The sequence below is a fragment of the Amblyomma mixtum genome, chromosome 6 (assembly GCF_055824585.1).
Source record: "Amblyomma mixtum isolate Tamu chromosome 6, ASM5582458v1, whole genome shotgun sequence".
NCBI classification, from domain to species: Eukaryota; Metazoa; Arthropoda; class Arachnida; order Ixodida; family Ixodidae; genus Amblyomma; species Amblyomma mixtum.
In genome coordinates, this window is record NC_143017.1 from 134,098,873 (window position 1) to 134,126,702 (window position 27,830).

The 27,830-nt window shown below is 46.3% G+C and overlaps 2 protein-coding genes across 6 annotated transcripts; one reads left to right on the forward strand and one right to left on the reverse strand.

Annotated features, from left to right (window-relative positions):
- The first annotated feature begins 77 nt into the window (after positions 1–77).
- On the forward strand, positions 78–11,865 carry LOC149340443 (protein KTI12 homolog). Of its 4 annotated transcripts, none has more exons than XM_089549215.1 (8): positions 78–297; positions 973–1,024; positions 1,086–1,138; positions 2,302–2,381; positions 2,437–2,516; positions 2,576–2,741; positions 5,310–5,389; positions 11,040–11,865. In XM_089549215.1, the coding sequence occupies exons 1-8, from the start codon at positions 156–158 to the stop codon at positions 11,167–11,169; spliced, it is 783 nt and encodes a 260-aa protein (XP_089405341.1). In that variant the 5' UTR covers positions 78–155; the 3' UTR covers positions 11,170–11,865. The 4 variants fall into 4 exon arrangements, with proteins under 4 accessions (XP_089405341.1, XP_089405342.1, XP_089405343.1 ...); XM_089549216.1 differs by having other exon boundaries at positions 2,443–2,516; XM_089549217.1 differs by having other exon boundaries at positions 2,326–2,381.
- Prp3 (pre-mRNA processing factor 3) lies at positions 964–27,830 on the reverse strand. 2 transcript variants are annotated; one of them, XR_016283611.1, is made up of 10 exons: positions 27,501–27,830; positions 27,034–27,436; positions 25,085–25,178; positions 24,032–24,638; positions 18,634–18,733; positions 18,445–18,558; positions 17,429–17,622; positions 13,244–13,287; positions 11,035–11,315; positions 964–1,127 (listed from the first exon to the last, which is right to left on the reverse strand). XR_016283611.1 is itself a non-coding variant. In XM_089549214.1 (9 exons), exons 1-9 carry the CDS (start codon positions 27,652–27,654, stop codon positions 11,166–11,168), a joined length of 1,860 nt encoding a protein of 619 aa, XP_089405340.1. In that variant the 5' UTR covers positions 27,655–27,830; the 3' UTR covers positions 10,980–11,165. The 2 variants fall into 2 exon arrangements, 1 of the variants encoding a protein (XP_089405340.1); XM_089549214.1 differs by lacking the exon at positions 964–1,127 and having other exon boundaries at positions 10,980–11,315.

Genomic DNA, 27,830 nt, shown 5'->3' on the forward strand with positions numbered 1-27,830 from the left:
TTTTATTACTAGTTTTTGTTATATTATATAAAACTTGTAATGTATGAAGTTAACAAGGGTCAACGCAAGCCGTTGCCATATCCGCGTGTAATAAGCTGAAGTACAGAGGCTAGAAGGTTTGAAGTAACTGAAGTTAAACGCGAACTTGGGAAACGATGCCGCTCGTAATTATGTGCGGGCTTCCTTGCAGCGGAAAATCAGTGCGTGCACGACAGCTGAAGAAACTTCTAGAGCAAGTCTGGCCCGTCGATCTGGTCTCCGACGACGACGGTCTCCTGCGGAACGAGGTCTACGCAGGTGCCGGTTATCATGCACTCCCGAGCTGGCAAAAAGTAGGCAGGCGGACTGGCAGCACGATATGTCTTCGTTTAATCACATCACATCTAATTCACATCTTGTGATCAGTCAAGCAGAGCTGCGTTTCACGTGCGGTCTCTGCTGGCGGCAACATTACTAAGGCAGTGTGGGTCATGCATTTCACATTTTGCTAGCCAGGCTTGCACACGACACTGTTTTCTACAGTTTCTCTCACCATAATTACTCTGCTCTCACATATGACCTGGCATACGAGAGAATGAACTTCGCAGGTCTGGGTCGCCGATTTCAGCAGGCGAGTTGTGGCTAGAGTTTGATGCGCTGCGTTCGTTACCCATGTGGGTGATAACTTTTATTTACAGTTCATTCTTTTGCAGCAAAGCAAAGTGGCTACTCGGTGAATTAAAACATGCTGTACACTTTGTTTTCCTTTTCATGAATGATGCATGAATGCATGATTTCATGAATGATGCAGACTGTGCCAACAAAAGTTTTACTAGTGTGCCTGGTGACAGCTAGAAGCTTTTGTCTGCCAGAAATCCTTGTGTTGAGCCCACAGTATTGTTGCCATCCAATAATGCATTTTGCTCAGGCATTACCTGTGGGCAGAGGTTAGCTTGCACAAAGAGTGAATGCGAGAAATACCTATGGTTCCAGATGCAGGCCAGGAGAAGCAGTTGCGGGACCGGCTCAAGTCTGACGTTGCACGGTGTGTGTTGCATAGTCAGTTGCTGCTTGGGTCTGGTGTACTGATCACTCATTTTGTGCAGGCTGCTGTCCAGAGACCGGCTGGTGATTCTAGATGCTCCCAACTACATCAAAGGTGCAGCCTCCTGCTTTTTTAACATGTCCACTGCACAGGGTTTTCCAACCGTGACAAACTAAAGCCAGTCGGCTCTAGAACTGTGCCAGTAAGGCTTACTGCCAAGTACTTATGAATATTTCAGGAAAAAGAGCACAGCCCAATGTAATGAGATTTACACATAATAAATACTATTATTCTGAAGGCTTTGCCATGCCTGGAGCAAAACGGATGCATTGCTAAATGAGCACAAGACTTTTGTTTTTGTTGCGAGTGCAGTAACAGAGTGAGTAAACAATGGCAGTGTCCAGTAACACCTGCTGCTAAAGGCACAGTAGTTAAATTTTAAACATTTTCTTTCCCACCTCAAGGAACAATAAATTAATGTTTCATAAGTTGTACATCTGCAAGTTTTATATTTTTTTATTCTCAGCAACTTAGACTGCAGGTTTCACACATCTTCACTTGTTCAAATTGTCGGTGGTTACGTGTAAGCAATAAGTCAACAGTGTATGTGCTTGAGTGCTTCAGATCACGAAAAACGTATTGCAGATGCAAGCATTGGTCTTCAAAGAACAAAAACACCATGAGAAAACATGAATCACATGCTAAAGCTGAAAATACACTTGTTTCCACAATCATAGCTGTATACGAGGAACCTCCTCTGGGGTTTACAGTAATAAGCACGGCATAACACAAGTGAAGAAAGCGGCAGTATTAGGCATGCTGACATTGTTCTCCCTAGTGGTACACATGGAGGCAACTGATAGGAGCAGTTGCGCCATGTCACTGCAGCTGCTACGCCATCGTAAGTTGGTGTGAGAGGGAGTGCATTTGGTGGCAACAGCAGTAAACCCAGAGCTGCATGCTGCTTGACACCAGTTATTGAGGTTCCAAGCATGGCACCACTGTGGAAACTATGCAATCCATTTTAGGAGTGACGGTTCAAAGCACAATGTGCCCCACTGCTTGTAAGTGCTGCTGTACCAAGATGGAAGATGGAAGAGCACCAATATGCCGCACATGCACCCTCTTCGCACAAACATGATTGCGGTCACTTAGCAATTCGAGGTGAAAGCAATGCAAGTGCTGTTGGTCTACTTTCCTACTGACATAGAAACATGAGAGAAATGCTAAACTTTGCTGCATGGTGCAAGAGTGGAGACTAGGGCATGCCTGGCTAGTCTGCCGGGGTTCTTTGTTTGCAGGGTACCGCTATGAGCTCTACTGCCTGGTGCGGGGAGCCAGGACAAACCACTGCATAGTAAGTGGTAGATTTGCATGCCAACAGCGGCAGAGTTATCATGACACTTTTGCAGGTGCAGGTACTGGCTACCCAGGAGCAATGCAAGCAGTGGAATGCACAGCGGCCAACTGAGCAGCAGTACACCCCCGAGGTGTGGGCAGCCGTTTCATATGCTTGGCAATGTACCCTGAGTTCCCCTGTTCTGTTTCCAGCATGACTGCCCTGGCCGAGCGCCTCGAGGCTCCTGATGCGAACAACCGCTGGGACCGGCCGCTTGTTCAGCTGCCGTGGGATGCAGATGACGTAAAAGCTGCCAAGGAAGTGGAGAATGCACTGACCGACCGAAAGCCTCTGCCACCCCACCGGGCTACACAGAATGTAAAGGCCCTTCATCACATTTTTCCTACTACATGCAAGCTAACTGCTTTAGTGTATTAGTAGCTAGATATTCAGGGCTAAGGCCCTTACACGAGTTTATACAGTAATATGATTGCTGAGGTCAAACCTGGGGTTTGCTAGTGTGCTTAAAGGGGTGGAGACACCAAATTTGTGGTTCGCGCGTTCTTAGTTTCAAACGTTTCTTATGGCTCCAGGAAGCATGATACACACTCAAAGATTCATATATTCACAGTGAATAATTTATTATAGCATTTTTAGGTGAACGATTTTCGGTTTCGGTTTCGGAACGCCGAGTTGTACAGTGACGTCACAGAGGGGGAAGATCAACTTCTTCGCTTGGTCACGTGGGCCCACAAAAGTTGTGACGCACCTACTGCTGCATCGTCTGCTTTCCCACACACGTGCTGACCAGCGCATATGAAAACAAACAACTGCACGTCTAGTCCCAGCAGCTCGGATTCTGACAGATCTGATTCCAACGAGTGAGGACATCGACTATTTTTTTGTTCCCACGCTAATATCGCCTTCGCGAGTTCGCGTGAGGATGCGAAACACTTTGCAAAATGCCAGTAAGCATCGCTGCGCCGCTCTACCCAAGCTGCGCCCACAACCGGTGTCACACTTCGCTGCCGTGCAGCAGTACCTGAGCGCTGCTTGGGATGGTGTACAAATATCACAAGAAAAGACAAGATGGCTTTGTTATCAGAACTGCCAGCTATACTCGAGCAGCGACAAAGCATGTCTGCTTATGTTGGGAGCTTTCGGCAACGGCACCGCTCGCGGGCGCTCCGGGCGACGAGCTCTGCTGCTGCCTGGCTGCCGTGGTCGTCGCTAGGCCTATAGCCTGTTTAGCAAGCGGCCGGCGCTTCGGAAGTCGCCTGCGCTATAATAAAAGGCCTACTTTTCACAAATAGCTGTAGTGTTAACAGAATCATCTCACAATAAAATAATAGTATGGTCAATCTCCTCGACGCCTTCGGCAGCGGAGCTAGCGGGCGCCAGGCGAGCTGGACCCCGACGTCGCGCCAGCGGCAGCTGCTAGGCGCGGTTGTGAGAAATTTGCGCATATCACAGTTGTTACCTCTACTAGCAGCTCAGTATTGGTCAGCGATCCTCAAAAATGACACTTTTTTCTCATTTCTTGTCCCATGGTTTATTATTTACGTCAAGAACACTCTTTAGCTCGCTTTCGGCAGACGGTATCCAGGCTGACCTACCGGCCGGCAGACTCGGCGTACTTCACGTCCGCACAAGAAAATACAAAACAGCCATGCTACCAGAAAGGATGCTTTCTAGATTCGAGATACGACAGCATGACTGTGCTAAAAGTGGATCTTTCGGCAGCGACACTGCCTGCGGCAACGCCGGCTGGCGACCTGCGCGCTGGTCCCAGACTGCCCTAGTCGTCGCTAGGCCTAGCTGCTTTCGCATATCGACTCCGCAGCTGAGGGCGCTTCGGGACTGGCCAGCGCTCAGAAACGTGCTCCGCTCGGCACCCCTTTACTGTGAACTCGTCCCATAATAAAAGATATTCTCGATTTCCACGACGTCTTCAGCAACAGAGCTAGCAGACGGCAGGCGAACCGCACCAGGTAGCAGCAGCACAAAACCGGCTATGGGATGAAATTTGCTTGCATCGCAGTCATCACTTCTACCAGGAACTCGGTATTTGACAACGATCGTCAGAAACGATGCATTTTTGATATTCATATATCCCAGGGTTTGCTATGAACGTGAACAAACAATACTATCGCGTTCTTCAGATGCCGGCGTTCGGCACGAAGACTGGCGCAGGCCGCCCGGCTCCAAAGAGTGCGCCCTATGTCATCATGACGCTGCCGCTCTCCGCGCTCGCATTGGCTGCCGCTTCCCGTTGTTGCCGCGAGCGGCCCGCCGTTGACATCTAGCAGGCCGGACGCAGGCAACGAGCTGCAATCGGACGTTGCGACGCTGTTCGCAACGGCGCGCCGCAAACCGAGCAAACGCGGCTCGCTGGTGCGTCGACTGCGCTCACGCGGCTGTGCCCCGCTCATCGTACGTCACTGTATTTTGGTATGACGTCACTAAAACTATTTTTCTACACCCCTTGTGACGTCATGGTTGATGGCGCTAGCGATGGGTCTAGATCGTTGAGAGTGAGCATTTAGGTAATCTTTGGAACCGAATTAAAATATTTTTTAAACGTTTGTTGCGTCCAACACCTGGCTGTGACTGCCCTTGCATACATAGGAATCCCATAGCAGGCTTTTTATAGCTTCAAAATTTGGTGTCTCCACCCCTTTAACTGTGTCTAGATTTACAAGGTGCGGGCCTTGCGCTAGAGAGCCATGTACGTAATCTTCTGTTGAGTGAACCTATTTTGTTGTGAGCAGCGTACAAAAGGCCTTTTCAGCTTTTTCAGCACCAGTGTGCACGCAGAATTGAAGTATGTGATGTGTATCACCTTTGTGGTGATGTGAACTGGCTGCTGCACAGTGTTTGCTGTAGGAAATTTGGCAGCTGTAATGAAGAGCGTCAGAAGAGGCTTTTCATGGTCATTTTGTGCAGGCTCCCCTGGTTGCCGACTTGTACGAGCGAGACCAGTTGACACGCAACCTTGTGCAGACAATGCTACAGTCGGCTGACCCCATATCCTTGCAGAGTCATTCGGAAGTACAACTACTGCCAGTATCTATGCATTTGCCGATATAAGGAGTGGCAGAAAAGTAATTAGGCTGATTCTCTGTTACCTTTGATTTCTTTTGACCTCCTCACAAATTAAGGCTATTCCATAAAAGTGTAGTCCCCTTGGGCAGCTTTGCACCGGTATAGCTTTGCTTTCATTGTGCGTAGTGGTGGCGAGTAGGGGTGTGCGAATAGTGGTTTTTTGATTCGAAGCGAATTCGAAGCGAATAGCGATTTTCTTCGAATAATTTCGAAGTGAATAGTTCGAATAGTACTTCTGGCACTAAAAAGAGGCTGAGTGACAGTAGGCATTTCCAAAACCATTTATTTTCCCACACACGATGCCATTACACACTGCACTGAGGCTTTATTTAAAACCACACTTCAAAATTTTAACACCTAGAGTGAAGAACAATTTTTACTGGTAGTTTATACTGGAAGAACAATTTTTACATTCCCAGACTTGCATTCCCTCGAGCAAGAATGGAAACGGCTGTAAAAAACTCGCGCCGCAAGCGAAACGTCATTCGCACCGCTCGCGCGTCCTGGCAAAATTGTCCCGGGTAGTACCTCCGAGCAGCACTCAGCATCGCGCTTCCATCAAGAATGCTCTCAGCCTCCAACGTATCAGAGTGCCCGAGTTGCGGCGACGGAGTTGGCACACCACCGAAGATGGCTCAATGCCCTGATTATGGCGGCGTTCCGTTCCCATCAACGCGCAAGCAGTCAGAATAGCAAGAAAAGACGCCAGTCGTAGATGCCGAGCGTTAACGGCAGTAATCCTCCACGGGTGCACAATAAGCTTAGCGTTATCACACGCTAAAGGCGCCCTTCCCATTGACGTAAGTATACACTTCGGGGACATCCGAGTCCCCGCGCGCTGCCGCTGAATTTTTCGCGCCTCCGCCGGTAATATGATGACTTGCTTGAAAGCTGCCGGAGAACGGTCGCTCATGTTCCGTACGCATGATTCGTCACCTGACTGGGTGAAGCGATAGCGCGGTAGGGCTGCGTGTTTATCTTCGCATCTGTCCTATCTGGTAATCTTTTCCGCAACTCTAACGGAAAAAAAAAATCGAGAGGCGGTGGAGCGGGCGCGGCTTCGGTGCTTATCTGATTTTCCAGCCAGCGTCCGCCGCGGCGTACGCGGTTGTTGCGTTGTGTGACGCGCGTCTTTTTTCGTTTTTCTTTCTTTCCTCTTATCTTTGAACTCTCCTCTATCTGCACGTGGCAGCGGTGGTGGCTCGGCTAGAGCCAGTTGGCAGGCCCGTGCACTTTCCTTTTCATCCTTCGCTCAGTCGCAACAACAACAACAGTAAACTGAGGTTTCTTGTTTTGAAGCTTAGACGACTGATGGCTGTGCTCTTCCTTCTTTGCGTCTGCCTCCACACGGTGGCAGCGACGCGGCTTATGGCAGCCTTAGTGCGGAGGCTCGGAGACGGCCAGAACGCAGGATCTTCCGCAAGAGCGCGTCGCCCTCACCTTTATTTCGTTTGTCGCTGGGTTCGCACCCCGACCTGGTTGTGATTCGTGTATTGACTGACCCCCGGGCGTTGAAAGCGCGATAAAAAAAAAGCCATCTATGCGGCAATACTCGGAACCGAAACCACATAAAGCAAGCGGGCAAGCGCCCCAGAAACACTATTCGCGCGAGGCGAATACTTCGAAATTTCGAATACCGAGAATTCGGTTCGAAGCGAATATCGAATACCGTGCTATTCGATCGAATATTCGAAATTATCGAATATTCGCACACCCCTAGTGGCGAGGCATTGTGATGTGGTAGCATCCAAGTATGTGCATGCTTTTACACGAACCATTGTTTTCATGCATCTAGCATTCTGGCTTTCTTTGAATGGGAAGATTTCGCAGCGTACCACACCTAAATTTGGTATTTTTTCCTTAGTGTTGTGCTAAAAAAAATCATGATTCGTCAGCAGCTAACTTATGAGGAACAAATTCTGGCTTCCTGTCAATGTGGTGCAGAAGATTAAGACAAACATTCCTCTGATTGGCTTCCTATTTAGTTGCAAGATTTTTCATAAACACCTTGGTGCACACTTTTATCATGCCTTAATCGTGTGTTAATACGAGAGACTGTAACCTGGTTTGAAGTTCGGTAACTTGCTATATTTATATTCTGAACATCAATCAACAGCCTGACAAAAAGTCTCAACTCTTTCCACATTGTCATCACTTTGAGATTGAAAGCTTTCCTGCACAAGTTATAGACCAGATTTTTTTACCCTCGCACGCAGGCTGCGGGCGCGCTCCTACTCTCGACACCAGTCGCCATCTGTCGGCACGTGCGGCCCGAGGGACTGCGGGTCGCGCCGGTGCCGCGCATAGAACGCATGTTTACGTGTTCGCTTCTGCCGTTGTTGTGCTCCATCAGCTAACGTGTGAGGGTGTGTGCTGTGCATCACTTCTCACATTTTCCCTCTTCCAGACAGTACTGCAGTTATCTTGCGTGCAGTTACTCGTTAACGTGACATCCGAGGGTAGTCGACCAGGTAGTGTACGGACTGGAAACCAGCACTTCTAAGCAGATTTCTGCGCTGGCGTGTCGTTTCTTGTCGCCTTTTACGTGCGCTATTAGCTATGATAATTTTATGCATCAGAATGTAGATCTATTGATTTGACTCAGTGGAGTAGTACTAACTGGATAGGCGAGCTGCAGACTGAAGGTTGTCCCGACGGAGTGCGTGTTTTCGATCACCAGTACGTGTTCAGCATCCTTGCGCTGAGCTTGCTCTTGTTCCCATTAAGCACATTTCATGCACAGGATTGTAAGCACGACCGCTACCAATTTCAGCTGCTTTTTCCACACGCATGTCAGAGGGATCTGGGGGGTAAAGGTTTATCTATAGTATCTTTCTGCTGTTGGTATCTACCTTAATCATAGGAAAATATGCGCGATTTCATTGCATTTTCCACACTTAGCCAAATGGCTACGCAACGCTCTCACACGCGGCGAGAGCTCCTGAATAAAATAACGCGACTTCGGACCTCAGAATTAGTGAAAGCTGGATTAGCTGCTCATATCTATTCACGCTTTGATAAATTAAGCGAAAGTACGTTTTTATGCACCAGGTTGCATAAACCATGACAAAATTTGTTTTCTGTTGGCGCTGCGACTCAGTTGAGCTCACAGCGGTAATTTGTTGATAAACTGGCGCACCACGCAGGCGACAAGAAAGCCCTGTTTGTGGAAGGGGGGGGGGGGGGCTTTATGGCCGGCAGGAAGGAATAAGAGTGCATGGGAATTGGAACTGCATGCTAGCCACACACCTAACACTTGATATTGAACAAAAAGTTTCTTTGCGGTGGAGCACCAAGACGGAAGCGATATGAGCACGAGCGCGTTCTAAGCACCAGCACAATTAACCTGAATGTCAAACTTAATGTCATTAAAACGCGTCAATATTATCGCTTTGATAACGTAAATACTTCCTGCAACACAGCCACGCTGCGGAAGTATGCTAGAAAATGTTTCTTTTAGCGCCTGAAGCGCGGCTATATGCAGGCGCGGCTGCGGAGCCGCCGCAGCCCAGCAGTTCCCAAAGAAACGCCCGCACCGCGGTGTGCCAGTCGGTGCAAAATGGCCGCGCCAGGGAGCGGCTCTGAATTCTGGTCTATAGGATAGGATTAATTGGAGAGACGTGGGAGAGGCCTTTGCACTGCAGTGGGCGTAGTCAGGCTGATGATGATGATGATCCAAGGCCTTATGCCATCTGAATGTTCTCCATAAGCCATTTGCAACATTTTAGGACAGTGGTGGGTTTGCTGAGTTTTTACACAATGTCACTAAAAGATTTGTTAAGCAATTTTTTGTAACAAACATGCACACAAGCTAGTTGGAACTTGCATTGAGTCTGGGCAGTGGTTCACTTAACTGCCGTGTAAATGCTGCTGTCACGTGCGAAGTGTTGTCAGCCTCACTACTTACTTTTCTGCCATATCTCGCGTACTATCCTGAACTGCAGACAATGCTAAAGTGCACATATGTTTGAAAGCACTTTGATGTTTCTTCTGGATGCCTCGTAAAATGTAAATGCTGCTGTCACGTGCGAAGTGTTGTCAGCCTCACTACTTACTTTTCTGCCATATCTTGCATATTATCCTGAACTGCAGACAATGCTAAAGTGCACATATGTTTGAAAGCACTTTGATGTTTCTTCTGGATGCCTCGTAAAATGCTCTAGCGGTGATGCATACCGTGTCACAGCCAACCTTAGGAATATAAAGAGACAGCCAACATTTCTAGTAACAACTTGAGGCACTTCAGAGGAACTGACAGATAATGAGAGGTAATGAAGCGATATCTGGCCTGACGAAATGCTTGTGTGATAGTTGACAAAGAGCATGGGTAGAGTTGCTCAGCAAGCTGTGGTCATAAGTGATAGGCACAGTTTTATGTGGAATAACTGATGGGAGCTGCTACCTAATGCAAGACGAGAAAAAAAAGACCACTAGTAAAGCACTACAGTTCATTCAAGATGACACCTACACATACATTCTGGGAGAACAAACAGTGTCCCTTTACAGATGGACACCTGCGATGCTGATGACACACTAAATTTAGCCTGCACTGATAGATCACTGCATTCCGACAACAAAGGTGTTACTTTCACTGAAAATGGAGTTTTAAAATAAGCTACGGTACATCAAGCCCATGTCTAAAGATTCCTGAGGCTAGGCCACACCACCATTCACTTCCGAATAGTGATCACGGAGCTCCTTTTGGCCTTGACCTCATAAGCTTGGATCTAGCTGCAACCCAGTTTTCTGAGCAACAAATGAGTCAAACATCTACAAAGCCAGAAAGAGCCACAGAGTCAGTATTTACTAAGAATAAAAATTGGGAGGTGTCGTACCTCAGTGTTCCTTTATAATACTTATGCATGGGATTGACAGACATTTTCTCACACACTTTTTAGGAAGATTTTTCGATTAAGTGCCCAGTACAAGAACGGAGCCCAGCAGAAAGCGACCGCTGAGACAGGCACCTGGAAAAAGTAGTCTAGTCCAGGAAAGTGTCAAGCAGGAACAGTTCAAAGCAGACGGTACATTAGTATTAATTTCTACTAGAGTGCTGTGAACTGTCACGAAGACAGGAGCAGTAATAGAATATTGGTCAAATTTATTTTTAAATGTTAGTGATCAGCACAAAAAGTGTGAAAACTGCAATATTCGAAATCATTGGAGTGAGTCTTACTGTAATGCTAGTGCCTTCATCGTTTCTGCAACACAGTAGCACCTCACCTTCCTGCAAACCACGGCACTTGAAATGCAGTGCATGTTAAATTCAAAGTCCCGAAGCAAGAAGTTGATGAAATAGTAGTGTGATACCAGTGCACACACCCAAACAAAGCATGCAGACCGAAGCCAAGCATATGTAAACTTGGCAGTGTCTTTCTTAGTCTGGTCAACCACTTCAGTATAGACTTGCTGCAAATGCCATGCACCATGCTCATGACAAATGAATCGCAAGGTTTGAGTAAGTACGACGTCAACCTTCATTGCATTGCAAAAGAGGACACAGCAAATCCATTGTGAAAATGAAATGGAGAAAGCAGCTCTTTGTTTATTGTCCTTGACCACTGACCTGCACACGCTACCACCTGCCGGCCAGCTGCACCGTCTGCGACGCCAGTTTTTGGCTTGGAGCGGGACACAGCCACTGTCTGAACTGCCACAGCTGTTCGACCAGTACATCCGTAGTGGTGGCAATGAGACCTAGGCATCAGCCAGCTCAAGTAACGTGCTGCTGTACGCCAGGTCCCAGTAGTGCTCCACGCCGTGCTTGCGGAAGTGTTCCCGGGCCAACGACTCGGTCGGGCACACCTTGAACTTGAGCTCTCCAAAGCTCCGTGACTTCACTGTGCCCTGGAGAAGCAACACGGCACTGCACTGGATCAACCTCTCTTAAACGACAAGCCACGGATGCATCTCCGATGGAACATGGAGGTTGTCAAACTGAAGCGCAGGCTTCACTGCTCTACAGTCTGTTTTGTGTTGCAACCAATTCTAAAGGTGCCATCAAATGACAATTCCACACTGTGCCTTGTCAAATCCCTGTGCATGTGCCCCTAACTTCAGCTGCAATGAACAGCAAGACAGCATACTTCACTGGTCTTGCTCATACTGAAGATATGTGAAAGTTACGTTGAACTGTTGTAACATTTTTTTCCCACTGTGCATTTTTCCAGGGGAAAATCAAAATATCAGTATGTGTCCTCCGACCCCAAAGTTTTGCAAACCAAAAGAGCGCACTGTACTGACCTCTGATGAGAGGGAGAAATGCTGGGAAAGTTAATACTATCCCTGATGTCACAGGCAGTATGCATGAATGGAATGCAATGTCTTGTCAAAGAGGTTGACCCTGTACTCATCTTGATCCAACGAAATGAATTCAAGCGTGAAACCATTGTTATTACTTGTTTTGCTTACTGCTTTTGAACACTACTCGCAACCATTAGTCTCAACAGCACATTTTTGAATACCCATGTTCCATGTTCAACAGCCTATTCTTTTTCATGCCACCTTACTGTAATTTGCTATCATCATAATGGAGCTGGCAAATAATTGTGGTTTCACTTCTTTGGCACTGCTTTGTTAGATGACAGCAAGTACTATCACAGGAAATGTACTGTGCTAAAGATGGATAACCAAACTTGTGGCAGCCCATCAGGCAAATAATGATCCTCACTAACAATGCAATTGTAACTGCACTTGCTCATACTGCACGTGGTGAAAATTCTATCGCAAGAAAGTGCCACCTCAAAACACTACTTGCTCATACTTCATGTGGTGAAAATTCTATCGCAAGAAAGTGCCACTTCAAAACACTATTACATCACTCTGTGTGCTACAAATGGGACGAAACCCCAGATTTGCTGTGTTGGCATAGATGTCCGCACAGCATATGGGGGGGGTGTGAAGAGGGTAGGACGGACAGAAAAAGCAGGTGCAACACAGCTGGAGCACTGGAGTGTAAAGCGGTGAAAGCAAGAGGGCAGTACTGTGCTGCAGAGGCAGAGGGCAAACAATCTGGCAGCTACAATGCAGCACGCCAGGAAAGAGCACCAGCTTTTGTGTAACAAGCAGAGGGAGAGAGAGTAGCTACAACACAGCTCGGCAGGGGAATAAAGTGCCATGGCATGACACTAGAGGGAGCATTGCACCGGTGGCACAGGGTGGAAGGGAGGAGGGAATGTTACACAGCTCAGCTTAATGGCTACCACTGGGTTCTTGCATTATGCAGCACATCGTTACCACTTGTCAGTTTTTTTTCCATGTAAGCTTTAGAACCAAAAATGCTCTTGGTTCTTTGATTATTCGGACACAAAGGAACGCCTTTTCAAGAACAGCCACTGTGACAAAGTGTTTCCTGCCATACATACGACACAGATGCAGTGCCAATAACTTGCCAAGCACCTGCAAGGAGGAGGTAGCTTGGTACTTTGCCAAATGGTGAGCGAGAAGTTGGAATTAACTGCTGCATCAAATGAATGCCGTGCAGTATTGCACACTGTTTCAAGAAAGTTTCCATCTCCACTAAAATGCGTTTAATATTAAATATTATGTCTGTTTCTACACAGAGGCGTTTGAAGGGAATAGCGTCAGTTTCTTTTGTTACACTCAACACTTCATACCATGGCTTGTTGTAACAACACTTAACTGTGATGTTTTTTCATACCAAGATTTGCTACAATAAGACTTTACACTTTAGCCACCTGTTTTTGTTTCTTTGTTTTTTGCTTTTTTTTAAGTGACGAAAGGTTAGTGATATTGACAAGCATCCAAACACTTACCTCCCAAACAAGTGTGCACTGGTTCTTTTCTGTCTTGTCACCTTCTGCAAAATGCGATGTTTCCTATCAAAATGGGTGCTGAGCACACACGACAGCGTGCATGATATGGAAAACACATTTGATATGTATAGCCATGTAAGTATAACTCAAACAAAGTGGCACTCGTCCCTCAAAGGAGGCCCTACAACCAACGACATTGACTTATTGTCATGATACCGCTGCAATACCTGCAATATCATGCGACATCACAACACAAAGTGCATTTAGTGTAGTGATAGTAACGGCTGTGCCACTGGTGGCAGGACTGGTAAATACACTCAGGAAAGCAGCTGGCTGCTCCAGTCGCTCGCCGTACATTTCAACGCTGTCGTGCCAATGTGAATTCGCTTTGTGGGTGTTTATATCGGGATGTAAGCAACATCTGCTGCCCGTGCCCTGTGATGCAAACTTCAAGGTATGTCCAGCAATAACGTCGCTCTACTTAGAGGTTCAAATACTCACTAAAGGTATCACAGACGCAATACTGTTCTCAGCTCAACTGGCAACATGACCCAGTGTGCAAGGCTACCTTGCCATTTCTTTCCCGATAACCAATACATTTTTAGAGCGCTAGTTCATTAGGCGAAGGTTACCACCTGTGCATTGGTGTGGCTGTCAGTGTTGAATACTGGTTTTGAGAAAATGAAAAACTGTCACTTCTCAGTGGACACTTCAGCAGCGCAGTGAGGGAAGGGAGGAAGGTGAGAATGAAAAAGAGAGAAAGAATTAGTGTAGTGCAGGGCTCCAGAATTATCTAGACCAACTGGGGATTTTTGATGTGCACTGACATCGCACAGCACACGGGCGCCTTTTGATTTTCAAAACATGGTAGCCGCAGCTGGGTTTGAATCCGGGTACTCCAGTTTAGTAGCCAAGCGCACTCATCAATGAGCCACTACAGCAGTTAAATCATGCGTTTAGGGGACAGTAACCACGCCGTGAATGAAGCGAGGAATAACTGATTATCTGAAAGGAAAAATGCTGCAACTGTCTCACTATGCAATGAACACCTCAGCTGCATCCTAGGGGGAGGAATGGAGGAGGGTGTGAAAGAGAGAAAAAGAAGCTGAGTGGAGGTCTCGGAATAATTTCGGCAAGAAGCAATGTGGAAGGTGGTAGCTAAATTAAAACAAACTGATTTTTTTAATATACTGACATTGCACAGCACATAAGTGTCTTTTTACGCTTTGCCTTCACCAGAATGCGACCGCTGATGCCAGACTGACCTAGCAATGTGAGCGTGCGGAAAATAGCACTCCATGGGCCGAAATATTGGCCCAGGCCCAGAAACCTCTTCTGTTACCCGACCCGGCCCGGTCCAGTTGCTCCAAATGCAGGCCTAGGCCCAGCCTGAGCCCAAGTGAACTAAAACCTACCCAGCCCAGTCCGCCAAGTGCATGGGTCTGGTTCAGGCCAAGAAGCAACACAATAGCTAAGAGCACTTCACTATGCAAATTTTCTTGTTATAACGAATTTCAATGAAAACAACCCTCATTTTCAGAACAGTGATGTGAATTCTTCTAGTTTTTGGTTCAGGCAGCCGCAGTTCGTTTCTATTTCGTTTATAAGAAAGCACAGTACCCTGGATACTACAGATAACAGCTTCCTGAAAATAATATACTGTAGCCTGCTTCCTATCTTGTGTTCTCCTTGAATTTTTGCATGCGTGTGCCAAGCAACTTCTGACTTTGAACTCTGCCGTTGACAGGCAAGAGGCCACAGTACCCCAAAAAGCAACAAGGCGTGCACCAGCGTCAGTTCTAACTGCAGCCAAAGCCTGCTTTCCTCATTGTCGCTTGGTGACATCATGGCTCTATCCAGCAACAACAAAATGAAGGAACATCATTTGGACTCGGATGTATTCTGTCATGAAGATGCCAAATTTGCCAAGCCCATACTTGCCAGCTCTTCCGAATTTTCCGTAAAATGTATGAGACTTGTATTATGATTTTACGAATCTTGCCGAAAATTTTATGGAAAATAAGTTTGTAAAAAACATTTGAAATTCTATTTTAAAAAAAAACACAGTTGCCAGTGGTACCTTGCGCCGCCACAGGAGAGGAATATGTACCATGTGAAATTAGCAGCAGCAGCAGCTAGAACACTGTGCAGTAAAACATCGTTATTTCAACCCCAACTAAAGTGTTTATTCCTACTCCTCTATTCCCGTAAATTTTTATAATCCAGACTGCCGCCAGAGTCCCGCCAAACACTCATCTCGGGAGCTCATTTATTCAGACGCCCAGGAGCTGTAGTGGGTCAACCCGAACAGGCTCCCAAAGTGCTGCCGTGTCACGGTATGAGCTACTCGACAAACCAATCTCCCAAATATTCGATCCCAGGCCTGAACTGCATGTTACATTGCTTCCAGCGCCCCTCCGACATGTGCGCAACTGCAGGTGTTTTTACGATTGGCAGGCACCGGCAATAGGCTGATGGAGTCTAGTCGTGTTAGTTTCATTTTTGGAGCTTCGCCGCCAGCCCGGAGCGGCGCTTCCATACATGTGATATGTCAGTTCTTCCAGCACGCCATGAAAAACAACATGGCAAACTAGCAAATGTATGTTCCAACATCCATGAACGACGACGCACTGCTGCACTGAAATAACTACAAAGCAATTGCCTGCATGAGTCTGAATGCAATAATATGCACAGTCCTGCTGGTCTTGCGTGTTTGCATCATAACATGCAAATCTTAGCGAGTAAAACCAGAATCAATAATGAAGGTGGTCACTTTAGGCTTAAACTACCCAGAATAAGGTTATGTGCGAATGTGCGATTAGGTCCGAATTCGGTTGGCCAACCTGAAACTGATAACCTTCACATTGACTGTGACTGTACCAGTGTTGAATTCTTGGCCCAGCCCGCTCCAAGTACGAAGAAGGAAATCTCCTACATATCCCAGTTTTCACTTTATTTGGCCAACCTAGTAGCCAAAGCAGAAGTCACATAATTTTTACTTTCCTTTTTCCTTATAACCACAGTTACAAGCAAGGTGACGGAACAGTGCAGTTCTGGCACAAAGCACAGCACTTCTACCGCTACACGTACACTGTCTCTGTGACCAGCTGATGTTGCCCTGGCTTAATGAGCATTGCCTTAGAATGTGCCTCATCATTCTGCTGACAAGCACAAGAGCAGGAGTCATCGATACTGAACACAAATCATATCAATTCCTTATTACAGTGAACTCTCATTAACTTCAACATCCAGGCCCGTGTTCCTACTGCACCCCTTTCGAGAACGCCCCTTAAAGGTGCACTGAAGAGGAATCTGAACTCGCCTTTTTGCCGCGGGAACTCAATCTACACGTTCCTAGCATTCTTAGAAGCTTCGACTTATTGCCCTGTGTGGCCGATTTCTCTAATTAAATCGAATTAACGTCCGGCTCCCACCTTTATTTTTGAATTCTCCCTCGTACAAGGGGGGCGGAGTCGACCAACGCGTGGAGTGCCTTTCAGCCAGCTCCGTCGAGACTTTGCTTTCGCTTTATGTTGTTTTTTAGGTTTCCGTGAATAAATAGTTTCATTCGCTGATAATATAGCCGCAAAATAAGCCCGCAGAAATAAAAATACGCGCGGACTATTTGCTTCTGCGGATTACTACGTATTACTCCGCCGATGGCAGAGCGGCAAGCCGCCACGAGACTGGGTGAAAGGCACTCCGCGCGTTGGTCGACTCCGTGCACCATACGAGGGAGAATTAAAAAAAAAAGGGTGGGAGCCGGACATTAATTCGATTTAATTAGGGAAATCGGCCACACAGGTCAATAAATCGAAGTTTATAAGAATGCTCAGAACGTGTAGGTTGAGCTCCCGCGGCAAAAAGACGAGTTCAGATTCTTCTTCAGTGCACCTTTAAGGCAAAACGCGATTGACTAAAACACTGGAAGCAGTTGGGGTGGCTTGTCTGCTTCCAGCATTTCGGCCAATAAGGCGTCGCCGAAAGCCGTTTTCAAAAGGGACGCAAGTTGGAATCCAGGCCCTGGTTGATTAAAACTAGCACTTTGGTTTCACCAGCAAATAAAAAGACTCCTTTTATTTCAAGCTCCATATAATTCAAAAAAATTTTTCCCCTTCGAGTGTGAATTATTGAAAGTCACCTGAATTAGACACGATAGGTGTTTTCTTAACAGAAAGTGCTTACCGCCTTGTATAGTGTCCTCGGACCACTTGATGCGAGAAAGCATGAGCCGACGGTATTTGCTTTGCTGCCTGGGTCCCCCCTCAACCACAACCAGGTTTACGTTGCGGTACAAAACCACACAGCCAGTAAGGAACAACTGTTTGGCATTCATCTCCACCTTGAACTTCTTGGCGGGATTCGTCAGGCTTAGCACCCTGCACAAACAGCAACAGGCAGTTGCGTCAAGACTCTCATGCAACCACCTATCTCTCACAGAATGGGCAAGAAGCTGACCACACATTACGATCACCTACCTACCATATTGCAGTGCCTCTTTGCACACCATAAGGCTCCCAACACACTCCAGTACATTGCAAAAAATAATGAGCCCTGATATGCATCACCAACTATGACAGTTCTTTTCTACTTTAGTAACCACATCTAACATAAATACCTCTGGCCTTTAAGGCATCCGAAAGAAACAAACAATCCGAAAGATACAGTAATAAATGCAGGTACATGACAAACACTCGGCTCATTTCCAACAGCACTAAGTCATAACTTCACAGTAAAGGACAGTAAATTCCCTAATCTGATCTACACTGTTGTGTTTCTGCACTGCTCAGCACAAGGAAAAACCAAACAGAATGGACGCATTCGCTTCAAGAGCAGCAGCCCAATTAAAAAAAAGAAGCAAAAAGTGAAACCCATCACGGCAACTACTACATCTCATTTTCCTATTGCTGCTCAATGAAATATAGTCCGCTTTTTGTGGCTGTCACATTTCTTGTACGAACACATATAGCCTAATAGAATTGCTTGTCCATGTGGAAGGAATGACGGTGATGTTTTTTTTTAGACACAAGAGCATCTCTGGCCAAGAAGCACCAAACAAGCTCTCCGTTCACATTCTAAAGAGAAAATAAAATCTTTATTTTAGTGAAACCTGGCGAATGAAACGTGCTGCAAAAATTAATGCCGCTAACAGAAAGTCCACAGCAAGACAAAAGAGAGGTGACAAAAAGTGCTACACTCACCGGTAGACGGCTACGTGCACACCTCGAGTCGTGTCCTCCTTGAGCTTTCGGAGCTTCTTGTCACGCCGCTGTTCGGTGGTTAGCTTTCGCGATGCATTGGCCTCTTCATGAGCCCTGCATTACCACCAAAGCAAAACGGCGCATTAGTCCGGGCCTCAAATACACTGCACAGAGAAGCTGCCCACTCACTTCTGCCGTTTGGCCATCTGCTCACGCACATGCGCCTCGACTTTGGTCGGATCTTGCACCTGCTGGCTGCCCAGTACTCTCATCAGGTTGGACATGCGCACTGCACAGACACAGCACATGCACCTTAGCCCGACCACACAGACTAGAAAGACACACACTTCTGCACAACCCAACAAATATTCAAGGGCAAGCAAAGGGCAGGAAGTTGGGTTTTAGTTTGGTTTTATGGGGCATCCCAAAGCAACTTGGGCTGTGAGGGAAGCCGTAGACGGAGGCTTTAGATAATTTTGACTATCTGGGGTTCTTCAACGTGCACTGACATCACACGGTACACGGGCCTTTAGCATTTCGCCTCCATCGAAATGTGACCGCCGTGGCCAGGATCAAACCCGCGTCTTTCCGACCAGCACTCGAGCATCATAACAGCTAAGCCACCACGGTGGCTAAGAGCAGGAAGTGTTGAAGAAAGTAGTTTACTTCTCTATGCACATGAAGCTATTTTGTAGTTTCCTTTTTCTACCTGCAAAAATTAGTGCACCGCTGCTACTACTCCCCACAGTGTTAAAGCAAGCACAACTGCATCTCAAGTTTAGCCTGAGTAAAGTTTCTTTATGCTGGTAGGCATTTCCTATACAATGCCAATATACTCGTGATTCACTCCTTTCACTGGTACAGCCAAGCGACATACTGGTCCATTTTCGATGGACACTAATAGTAAGACATGTTTTCCAGCTGATGCCAATGTACTGGTCGTATTTGTCTCCTGCTATGATCAAGTAGTGCCAAGCAATAAACTAGCTGCACATTTGTTCATCAATAAATCTGAACAATCCCAAACCTGAACTTCAGTCAACACGGCATTTGCCTAATGATGGCAACATGCTAACACAGTCATTTTATCAGAACCAACATGACTTCTAGTCAATTCTAACATGCTAGAAAGACCTTGGAAGCTATTCATGTTCATATTGTGGCACTGTCAATAAAGGTGTTTTTCAAATACTTTCCTGCCATTTCCAAGCAGTCTACAGGCAATTACAATATCACTTGCAGAACATTTGATTCATATACAATTTGGTTGTTTTATTATCGCATTTATATTCAATGTGGCAGCAAGGCTACCCTATCATTCGATTCAGCTTTGGGTAACAATACTACCTGCACACCCCTAACTGAATCCCACAAACAGTGCAAACACTGCTTTCGGAATGGACAGCGGCAGGGAAAGTATGCCTGAAATCAAGTACGCAATAAAAAAACCTGGAGCATGTGGAACTGATCTTTGGAATAATCAAATCAAATCAAAGCAATTTATTAAAAGCTGTGCACACAGCTTGACAAAGGCCCAGGGGACCATTACATGGGAGTAGCGAACGTGAAGAGCGGGGGAGAGAAAAAAAAGCAAGTTGATACTTTAAGACATGACAGGTACACTAAACAACATGATTCACATTACAATCGTTGCAGTAAAGAAAAAAGAGATAGAAACAACACTTTGACATTACATATTGCACTATAATACATACAAAAATAAAGACAATCAGTACAATAGCACGAAATATAAGAGAAAAGTGTACGTTACAATGGTACATATAGATTAGCAGTTTATATTTATATACGCACAAAATAAGTCCTCAGCTTCTTAGAACTAAAATCAGCTGTATGTTTATATTTGTTTAGTATGTAAGGCAGATTATGAGCCAATGACTGTAGCTTATAGTTTGTTCTGAAATGCGATATTTCAAATACATCAGTGTTCCAAGTTTTAATATTTATACTTCTGCAGCTAAAAGACCCGAGATTTTCTAGAAAGTTTTTAGCACCAGATGCTGATAAATACACAACCTGCAGTAATCTAAATTCATATACATGATCAACACGTATCATGTTATATGTACTAATAGCATGCATAGTTATGTGCATTGGCTGTATATTTGCTACGTGATGGATTGCTTTTTTCTGAAAAAGTAGAAGTTTATGTTAATTATAGTTGTCGCAGCCCAGACTAACATGCAATAATTTAGATATGAAAGGAACAAGGCATGATATATTTTATATGAAACAAGACATGGCTCATTTTTACTGGCTAAAGACTGCTTTTTTCTGAAAAAGTAGAAGTTTATGTTAATTATAGTTGTCGCAGCCCAGACTAACATGCAATAATTTAGATATGAAAGGAACAAGGCATGATATATTTTATATGAAACAAGACATGGCTCATTTTTACTGGCTAAGCCAGTAAGTTTAGCGCTACTAATCTTTTTACCAAAAATATAGGTGAAAAATCACCTTTCACGTTATAATCAAATATTATGTAGCAACAAAGGCACACTATCCCGCATTTACTCGCATACTGACTGATGCACCATGCAGATTGGCTCCCAGCTTCGAGAAATGGAACTGCAACGGCCGTGTTTCAATGGAGGAGACATGCAAAAGGTGCCCGTGTGCTATGCAATGTCAGCCGAACCAAAAGCGGGACATCACACGGCATCTGGTCCACGGGCAAACAGTCAGTCGTGTGAATCTGCTAAAACGTTAATTTCCTCACTGCTTGGTAGGGTGTCACGAGGGGCCATCACAAAGGTTTAAAGGTGCGGCATTGGCTGGCCACTGCGGGCAGGGCCAAAGCCCTACCGCTTTTGGTTTGCTTCACCTGCACTGGCCTCCCAGGCAGCCGTTACGCAAAACGGGAGGGAAAATTGTTTGTAAGACGCCTTCAAAGATATGAAGTGATGGCCCATACAACTAAAAAAAAGCCCCGCAGAAAAGCTGAAGATGGGACTAAAATCAAGCGATGATGCACTTGTTAGATCTGTTAATGGATATAAGGCTGCCTGGGCTCTAACGTGTAGCCAAGCAACATCCATTCATGTGAGGCCAAGTTATCGGCATGCATCTACCGTCTTAGCACAAGACATGCAGCGAGTGGAAAGAAACACTCAATGATTCAAACTGCTTGTTGGGAAAATAGGACTGGAGACATGCATATTTGTTGGACTTCTCATTGCATTTTGAGATTAATACCCCCTTGTTGCATCCCAAGCGATGGCAACGTCAAGGTCTATGGCTTCAGTTGATGTGTGAACTACAATGTCTGATTTGAGTTCTGCACCATCAGGACAAATGAAAGTCTGCTCTTCCTTTACTATAGCGGTAGGACTGTGCTCCCTGGTAAGGCAAGATATCTGTTTGCTAATAAAATTGTGGCGCTTTGAGTGCGGAAAATGAACTGAAATGCATTCTTGTAGGATATGGAAAGTGGTTTCATTACATTCGCCACACCTTCAGCAGAGGCGAGCGTTTGGATCAGAACTATGCTTGTTTGTAAGCGTGCGCGTTGGAAAGAGACTTGTATGAAGCCTCAAAGCACAGATGCAGTCTCTGTCCTGGAGATATCTGGAGCGGTAGCTGAGCCATGTGTTGGCTAGCGACTGGTTTAAATGAGCAAAGAGGTCTTTATTGTTATATTTCTTGATGAATTTATCCCACCAATGTGAGGAGCTGCACTTGAGTGCAGCATTAACATAAGCAGCCATCATGATCCTGGCAGGAATTCAAAGGTGTTGGCAATGTGGTCATAGTGAGGACAAAGTGTACAGTCAAAAAGGGCCACTATAAAGGGCTCATCCGGTCTCAGTAGTCTAGACACGGCTTTGAAATGCACACTATGTGTAATACTTTCAAGATGGACAAAACTAAGCCCCTCCATTTGGAGAGTGTCCAAATGTGGGAACTGGGAAAACAATGTGTTAAGTGCAGGGTTTTCTTTATTTTGGAGTGGAGCAGTGCATCGAGATGAGCGGATTCAGATTCGATGAGGAGAGAGTTTGAAGCGCCATAGAGGAAGGCTGGTGTAATCAACTGGTGCCAGCAGCCCAGCTTCTGGATCGGCTTGAGAGGTGCTTTTGCTATCAGATGAAGCAGGTCTGTCACCTTGGCAGACTCGACCTTGGATTCTTATTAAAAAGTTATGTCTCGATATTTTATGAGATCATTTGGTTTCTTGCTGCTCACAGAGGAGTCAGCGATATGTATTTCAGGGATCATAAACGAAGTCCTTTGATAAACGATTGAGCCTCCAACCAAAATATTGCGATTTCTCAGTACTGAGGGGTAGATTGACATTACTGAGATATCTGGATGTTATATTAAGTGAAGTGCGTAAGCCCTCCAAAGAGTTCGAAATCAGAAGCAGGTCATTGGCAACTGTCACTGCCAAGAGAGAGGTGTCGGCAAGATGGACGCCAACTTTCAAGCCACTGAGTTTATCAAGGAACAGATCAATGACAGAGTTAAACAAAAATGGCGCTAAGGGGTCACCCAGCTTATTGCCAAGTTGCGAGGAGACCCGAACATTGTCAGTGAACCAGTTACACTGAAACGTGGTGCTGCAGTGCTGATATATTTCTTGAATTATAAAGGCTGTTCTGGGTAGGATTCCTCGGCCATCGAGGGCTGAAAATATTGCGTGGCGCAAAACTGAATCAAAAGCCCTCCTGATGTCGAGACTGACACCAAAGAAGGGTTGGTGTTGTTCCTTCAAGGTTTTCACGAAAGTTTGTTGAAGTAGAGTGGTCTGCAGAGAAACCAGGCTGGGATGGACTGAACTGATTCGTTGTTTACAAGCGAGTAAGCATAAGTTGGAAAACAACTTATACAAGGCAGGAGAGATAGAAATGGAACAGAAATCGCCTGCATTTATAGGATGCAGATACATGGGAATAAATAGTGGTCTAGACTGCTTGACCTCCTGTGGGATAGAAGCAAAGGCCAATCAGTTATTTACTATCATTTGAAGTACTGATATTGGTACTTTATCCAACTCTTTTACAGTCACCCCTTTGGGGCCTGGAGCTGTTTTTGAGAATAACGACTTGAAGGCATACAGAACTTCGGTTTCTGAGAACAGGGATTCATTGACATCCAGCTGGACTTTAAATTTCAAAGAAGCTCTGAGGAGTACCGATTCTTCACCGAAGGTGGGATTGTATGTAGCATGGAGATCTACCACTGCACTGCAAACCTTGCGCCCGGTGGCACCGTGCCCTGGTGCATACCATTTCGTTTCCTCCATTTCATTTGGGTATTTTTTTTTTATCTTTCACACCCGCAAAGTCGACCCTAACGTTACTATCTTCTTTTTTTCCCGTTTCGCACCTACAGTTGATCGCGTTACAATCATGGGCACGCATTACATTCAGAATTAATACTGTAATTTGTTATGCACAGTATCGTGTGTAGAACTCCAGAATACTAAAACCAGAAAAGCTGTGCACTAGGCCATCATGCACTCTGGTTTCTCTACTGCAAGTGCAGACAAGGTTCCGCAGAGTTCATGTTTGGCTATGGAACTTGTGGGCCAAGTCTACAGAAAGAAAGATGATGCCATAAATACCTTTTGGCTCAGGTGGAGGTTCCAGCCCCAGCCGAATCTTCTCCTGCTTTTCCTTCCACGCTTCACGGCGATTCTGACGACGAAGTTTCTTACGCTCCTTCTGCGTCAGGAAAACTGGCAGCGGAGGCGGACCCCGGGGTGGCAGGGTGGGTGCCTTCATCTGGATCGGGTGCTCCACCAGGTTGGTGACACCTTCGAGCAGGTTCTCGAGCGGTGCCCCACCTGCCACTACGGCCTCAATGACATTGTCATAGCTCTCGCCCTTGATGATAAATGTGTCCCACCATTCCACATCGGGGATCTCTTCCTTGCCCTCTTTGGCACGCGCCGCAGGCACCATCAGCGCAATCTTGGTGGCCGAGGATATGCCCGTGCGTTTTGCCGCCTGGGCAATCTCCTGCTGTAGCCGCTCCAGCTTGGCTCGTGTCCGCAGTCGCTGGGCCAGCTGCTCGTACTTGCCCTTCTCATGAAAACGGAAGCCTCGGCGTCCACGCTGCACTGGCTTGGCCCCGACCCGCTGGTCGAAAAAGTTCTGCTCCGCAACATCCTCACCGAGTTTCTCCTGATGGATCTTGAACTGCTCTCGCTTTTGAGCCCGGATGTTTGCCTGCGCCACGGGATGTGCTGCTGTGATTGTCAAGGTACTTGCGATGCGGCACCAAGGGTACGCCTACTTTATACTGGTCGTATTCTGCAACCAGATTAACAGACGCAGCGTCCAATGTGCCACAAACCAAGGACTGAATTGGGTTGGAGATGTCCGATGAAGATGGGCATGGTACAGCTGCTGCTGTTAATTCTTAGTCCCAGCCATTTAAAAGTCCACCAGTGGGGATTTTCAAACCCATTCCAGGCTAGCTAAGGCCATCTAGGCATGAGGATTTACATTCTTTCTCATACTTTCTTCAAAGCAATTTTTTCACTTCTTATAATAATACAGTCAGCAACAAAAAGCAAATAAATATGCTAAGCTAGAAGCAACGCACCACTACACATAGAAGACGGTTCTCAAGATTATGCAGATTCTAGCAGCAGGGCTGGGCACAGTCTTACCTTGAGTGTAGGTGTGTGGTGGGCTAGCTGCACTTCCCTGCCCGTCGAATCCACTGTGCGGCCTTCAGCATTGAGAATGAGGGGTGTAGGTCGCCTGCGTAAATATCCGTCTTGTACATATTACATTAAAACGAGTAACCAACTATAATTAGTACTGATATAAAATGTAAATGCTTTTAGTGACCAATTACAACCAATGAAAAGTAACTGAACAATTACAACGAAGCAACAAATTACTATTACATCAGTTTTCATCCATCTTTCAATCATCATTATCAGCTTGACTACACCCCCTGCAGGACGAAGACCTTTCCTATATGTCTCTAATTAAGCCTGTCCTGTGCCAGCTGCGGACACCCTATCCCCAAAGTGAATAGCATAGGCAAGATGCGTCTCCCTGCCTGACACCTCTGCTTATTGAAATTTTACAGCCAAGTTTATGGAAGACTATGGTGGCTGTTGTAGATTCATATTACATGCCCTGCCCAAGCCTATTTATTCTTCTTAATTTCTATTAGGACGCCATTAACCCACGTTTGTTCCCTGAACAAGTCTGCCCTCTTCCTGTCTCTTAACATTACTAGCCATCAATGGCTGAAAAAAAAAAAAAAAATGGATTACCGAGAATGGTGCACCTTAAAAGAGTAATCAAAGCAGTAAAAAATTCGAAGGTAATGTCATTTGTTACAAGTAATCAACTAATTGTAACACGCTACATACAAGTCTAGTATGCATGAATGCGACACCGACAGAGTTACCTGCCCACATAAGCTCAGTAAGCTAAGCTCTAATTAGGTTTGGTTTGGTTTATGAGGTTTTACGTCCAAAAGCGACTAAGGCTATGAGAGACGCCGTAGTGGAGGGCTCCGGAAATTTCGGCCACCTGGGGTTCTTTAACGTGCACTGACATCGCATAGTACACGGGCCTCTAGAATTTCTCCTCCAAAGAAATTCAACCGCTGCGACCGGGATCGAACCCGCGTCTTTCGGATCAGCAGCCGAGCACCATAACCACTGAGCCACCGCGGCGGCTAAGCTCTAATTAATCCCACTGACAGTATGCAGGACCAGTTTTGTTGATAGCGAAGTGTCCCTTCAAAGGACTCCTGACTAACCGAGCAGACTTCTTTAGTGCACAACTTCAGATGATCTCCTGAACCAAATGCAGTGCAAGTAGGCAAATGACAGCATTCTGTCAACTTGCGCCTGTAAACCGAGGTGAGAGTGGACTAACTTCCGAAATGTTATTCTACACAATTACACTAACTTATATTACCTCTGCACTCACAGGGCATCAATAACATAAGCATCAAATCAAGCAATATTAATACCTTATTGCATTTTCCAGGAATGTTATAAACTTGCTTGATCCATACAGCTTGCAAGCCAAGCAATTGCTACAGGGCAAGAATTATCTGTCTGTAACCCATGCATATATTCTTGGATCTGTAACACTGATTCTGTCTGCTGCTAGTTCAGGAAGCACTGTTATGTTAATACTGTGCCTAGAGATACTCTGCCCACTGGGAGAACTAAGTTCACGGTACAAGGTGCGGTGTGGGGATTGTGGAGACCCATACATACCTGTTAGTGAATTGCAATGGACAGGTGCCATCAAAATTAGTGCTGCAAAGTATATCCCGGAAAGAGCTTATTTCCTTGTCCATGACTGGGCAAGACTGGTGCTCACAACTGCCACAGACTGTCAAACACAGCGTGGTGGCATTGTATTGCTATGGTGTTGCTGCATTTTTAACACGCGCTCACTGAATGCACACAATGCAGTTTTCACACCACACCTTACGGCTGAACCGAAATCTTATCTGACTTGCAGCACAGCTCGAACTCAAACGTGACATCACGAGTCAGAACCACAACGGCTTGCTACACGGGTATGCACCGTTTCAAACAAGGTAGCAAGCCGTTCTCACAGTGTGATGGAGTCTTACGTGGCAACAGCGGCCGGGGTCGCAGCCGGCTGCTGAAGGAAACCAGGCCGACTTCCCAGTTTGGCCTGAATTTGGGCTGTCAGCTCGGCGATGCGGTTACGACTGTCTGCGACAGCCGCAGCAACCGGAACCACAGGTGTCGGAACGCTGCCCCCGAGAGCCTTTTTTCGCTCTTCGATCATGCGCTGCGCATTGGCCATCATTTCGCGGATCTGCAGGGTGGTTAGCTGGCCAGGACTCGGCTGGCCCATTGCAGGCGGCATTTCTGAGAAACGGGACTTGCGTGGCCCGTCGTCGTCCTGCGCTTGGCGCTGCTTCGTGCGAAGCTGTTCCACGGCGCCGGTCAGCAACTGTTCGGCCAGTGACGCCGCCTTAGAGTCGTCTAGTAACGATGACAGCTTTCCTGCGAAATATCAGCGTTAGGCCCCCCAGGACTTTGGAAACGAGGTGCGAAGAATTTGACTTACTTGCCGTCTCAGCGCGGTCAAAGCCGCTTGACAGGCAGCTTACAGCAGCCGTCACTAGTGTCGGCTCTTCGAAGCCGAGGAACTTTTGCACCGTCCGGTCGACCCATGGCCTTAGCTCTTCGGCTTCCTTACGGGTCAGAGTCACGTCAGCCATGTTTTTGCTGAATTTCAGACGCTGCCATACACTCAGACACGGCACTCAAAGTAAAAGGTCCGCGCTCGACGCATATCAGAGTGCTTACAAGAACAACAAACGCTCGAACGTAAATGAAACGCAACGAAACAACACTTCTTTTTGAACAAGCATGTAGAAGCGTCTTGTCTTGACTC

Coding starts and splice junctions, on each gene's coding strand:
- LOC149340443 (XM_089549215.1), top strand. CDS start 156: ATGCCGCTCGTAATTATGTGCGGGCTTCCTTGCAGCGGAAAATCAGTG. Junction 1,139..2,301: donor TGCTCCCAACTACATCAAAG/GTGCAGCCTCCT, acceptor ATGCCTGGCTAG/TCTGCCGGGGTTCTTTGTTT. Junction 2,382..2,436: donor CCAGGACAAACCACTGCATA/GTAAGTGGTAGA, acceptor ACACTTTTGCAG/GTGCAGGTACTGGCTACCCA.
- Prp3 (XM_089549214.1), bottom strand. CDS start 27,654: ATGGCTGACGTGACTCTGACCCGTAAGGAAGCCGAAGAGCTAAGGCCA. Junction 17,623..18,444: donor GTGCACGTAGCCGTCTACCG/GTGAGTGTAGCA, acceptor CTGTTTGTGCAG/GGTGCTAAGCCTGACGAATC. Junction 13,288..17,428: donor CGAGGACACTATACAAGGCG/GTAAGCACTTTC, acceptor CGCATTTTGCAG/AAGGTGACAAGACAGAAAAG.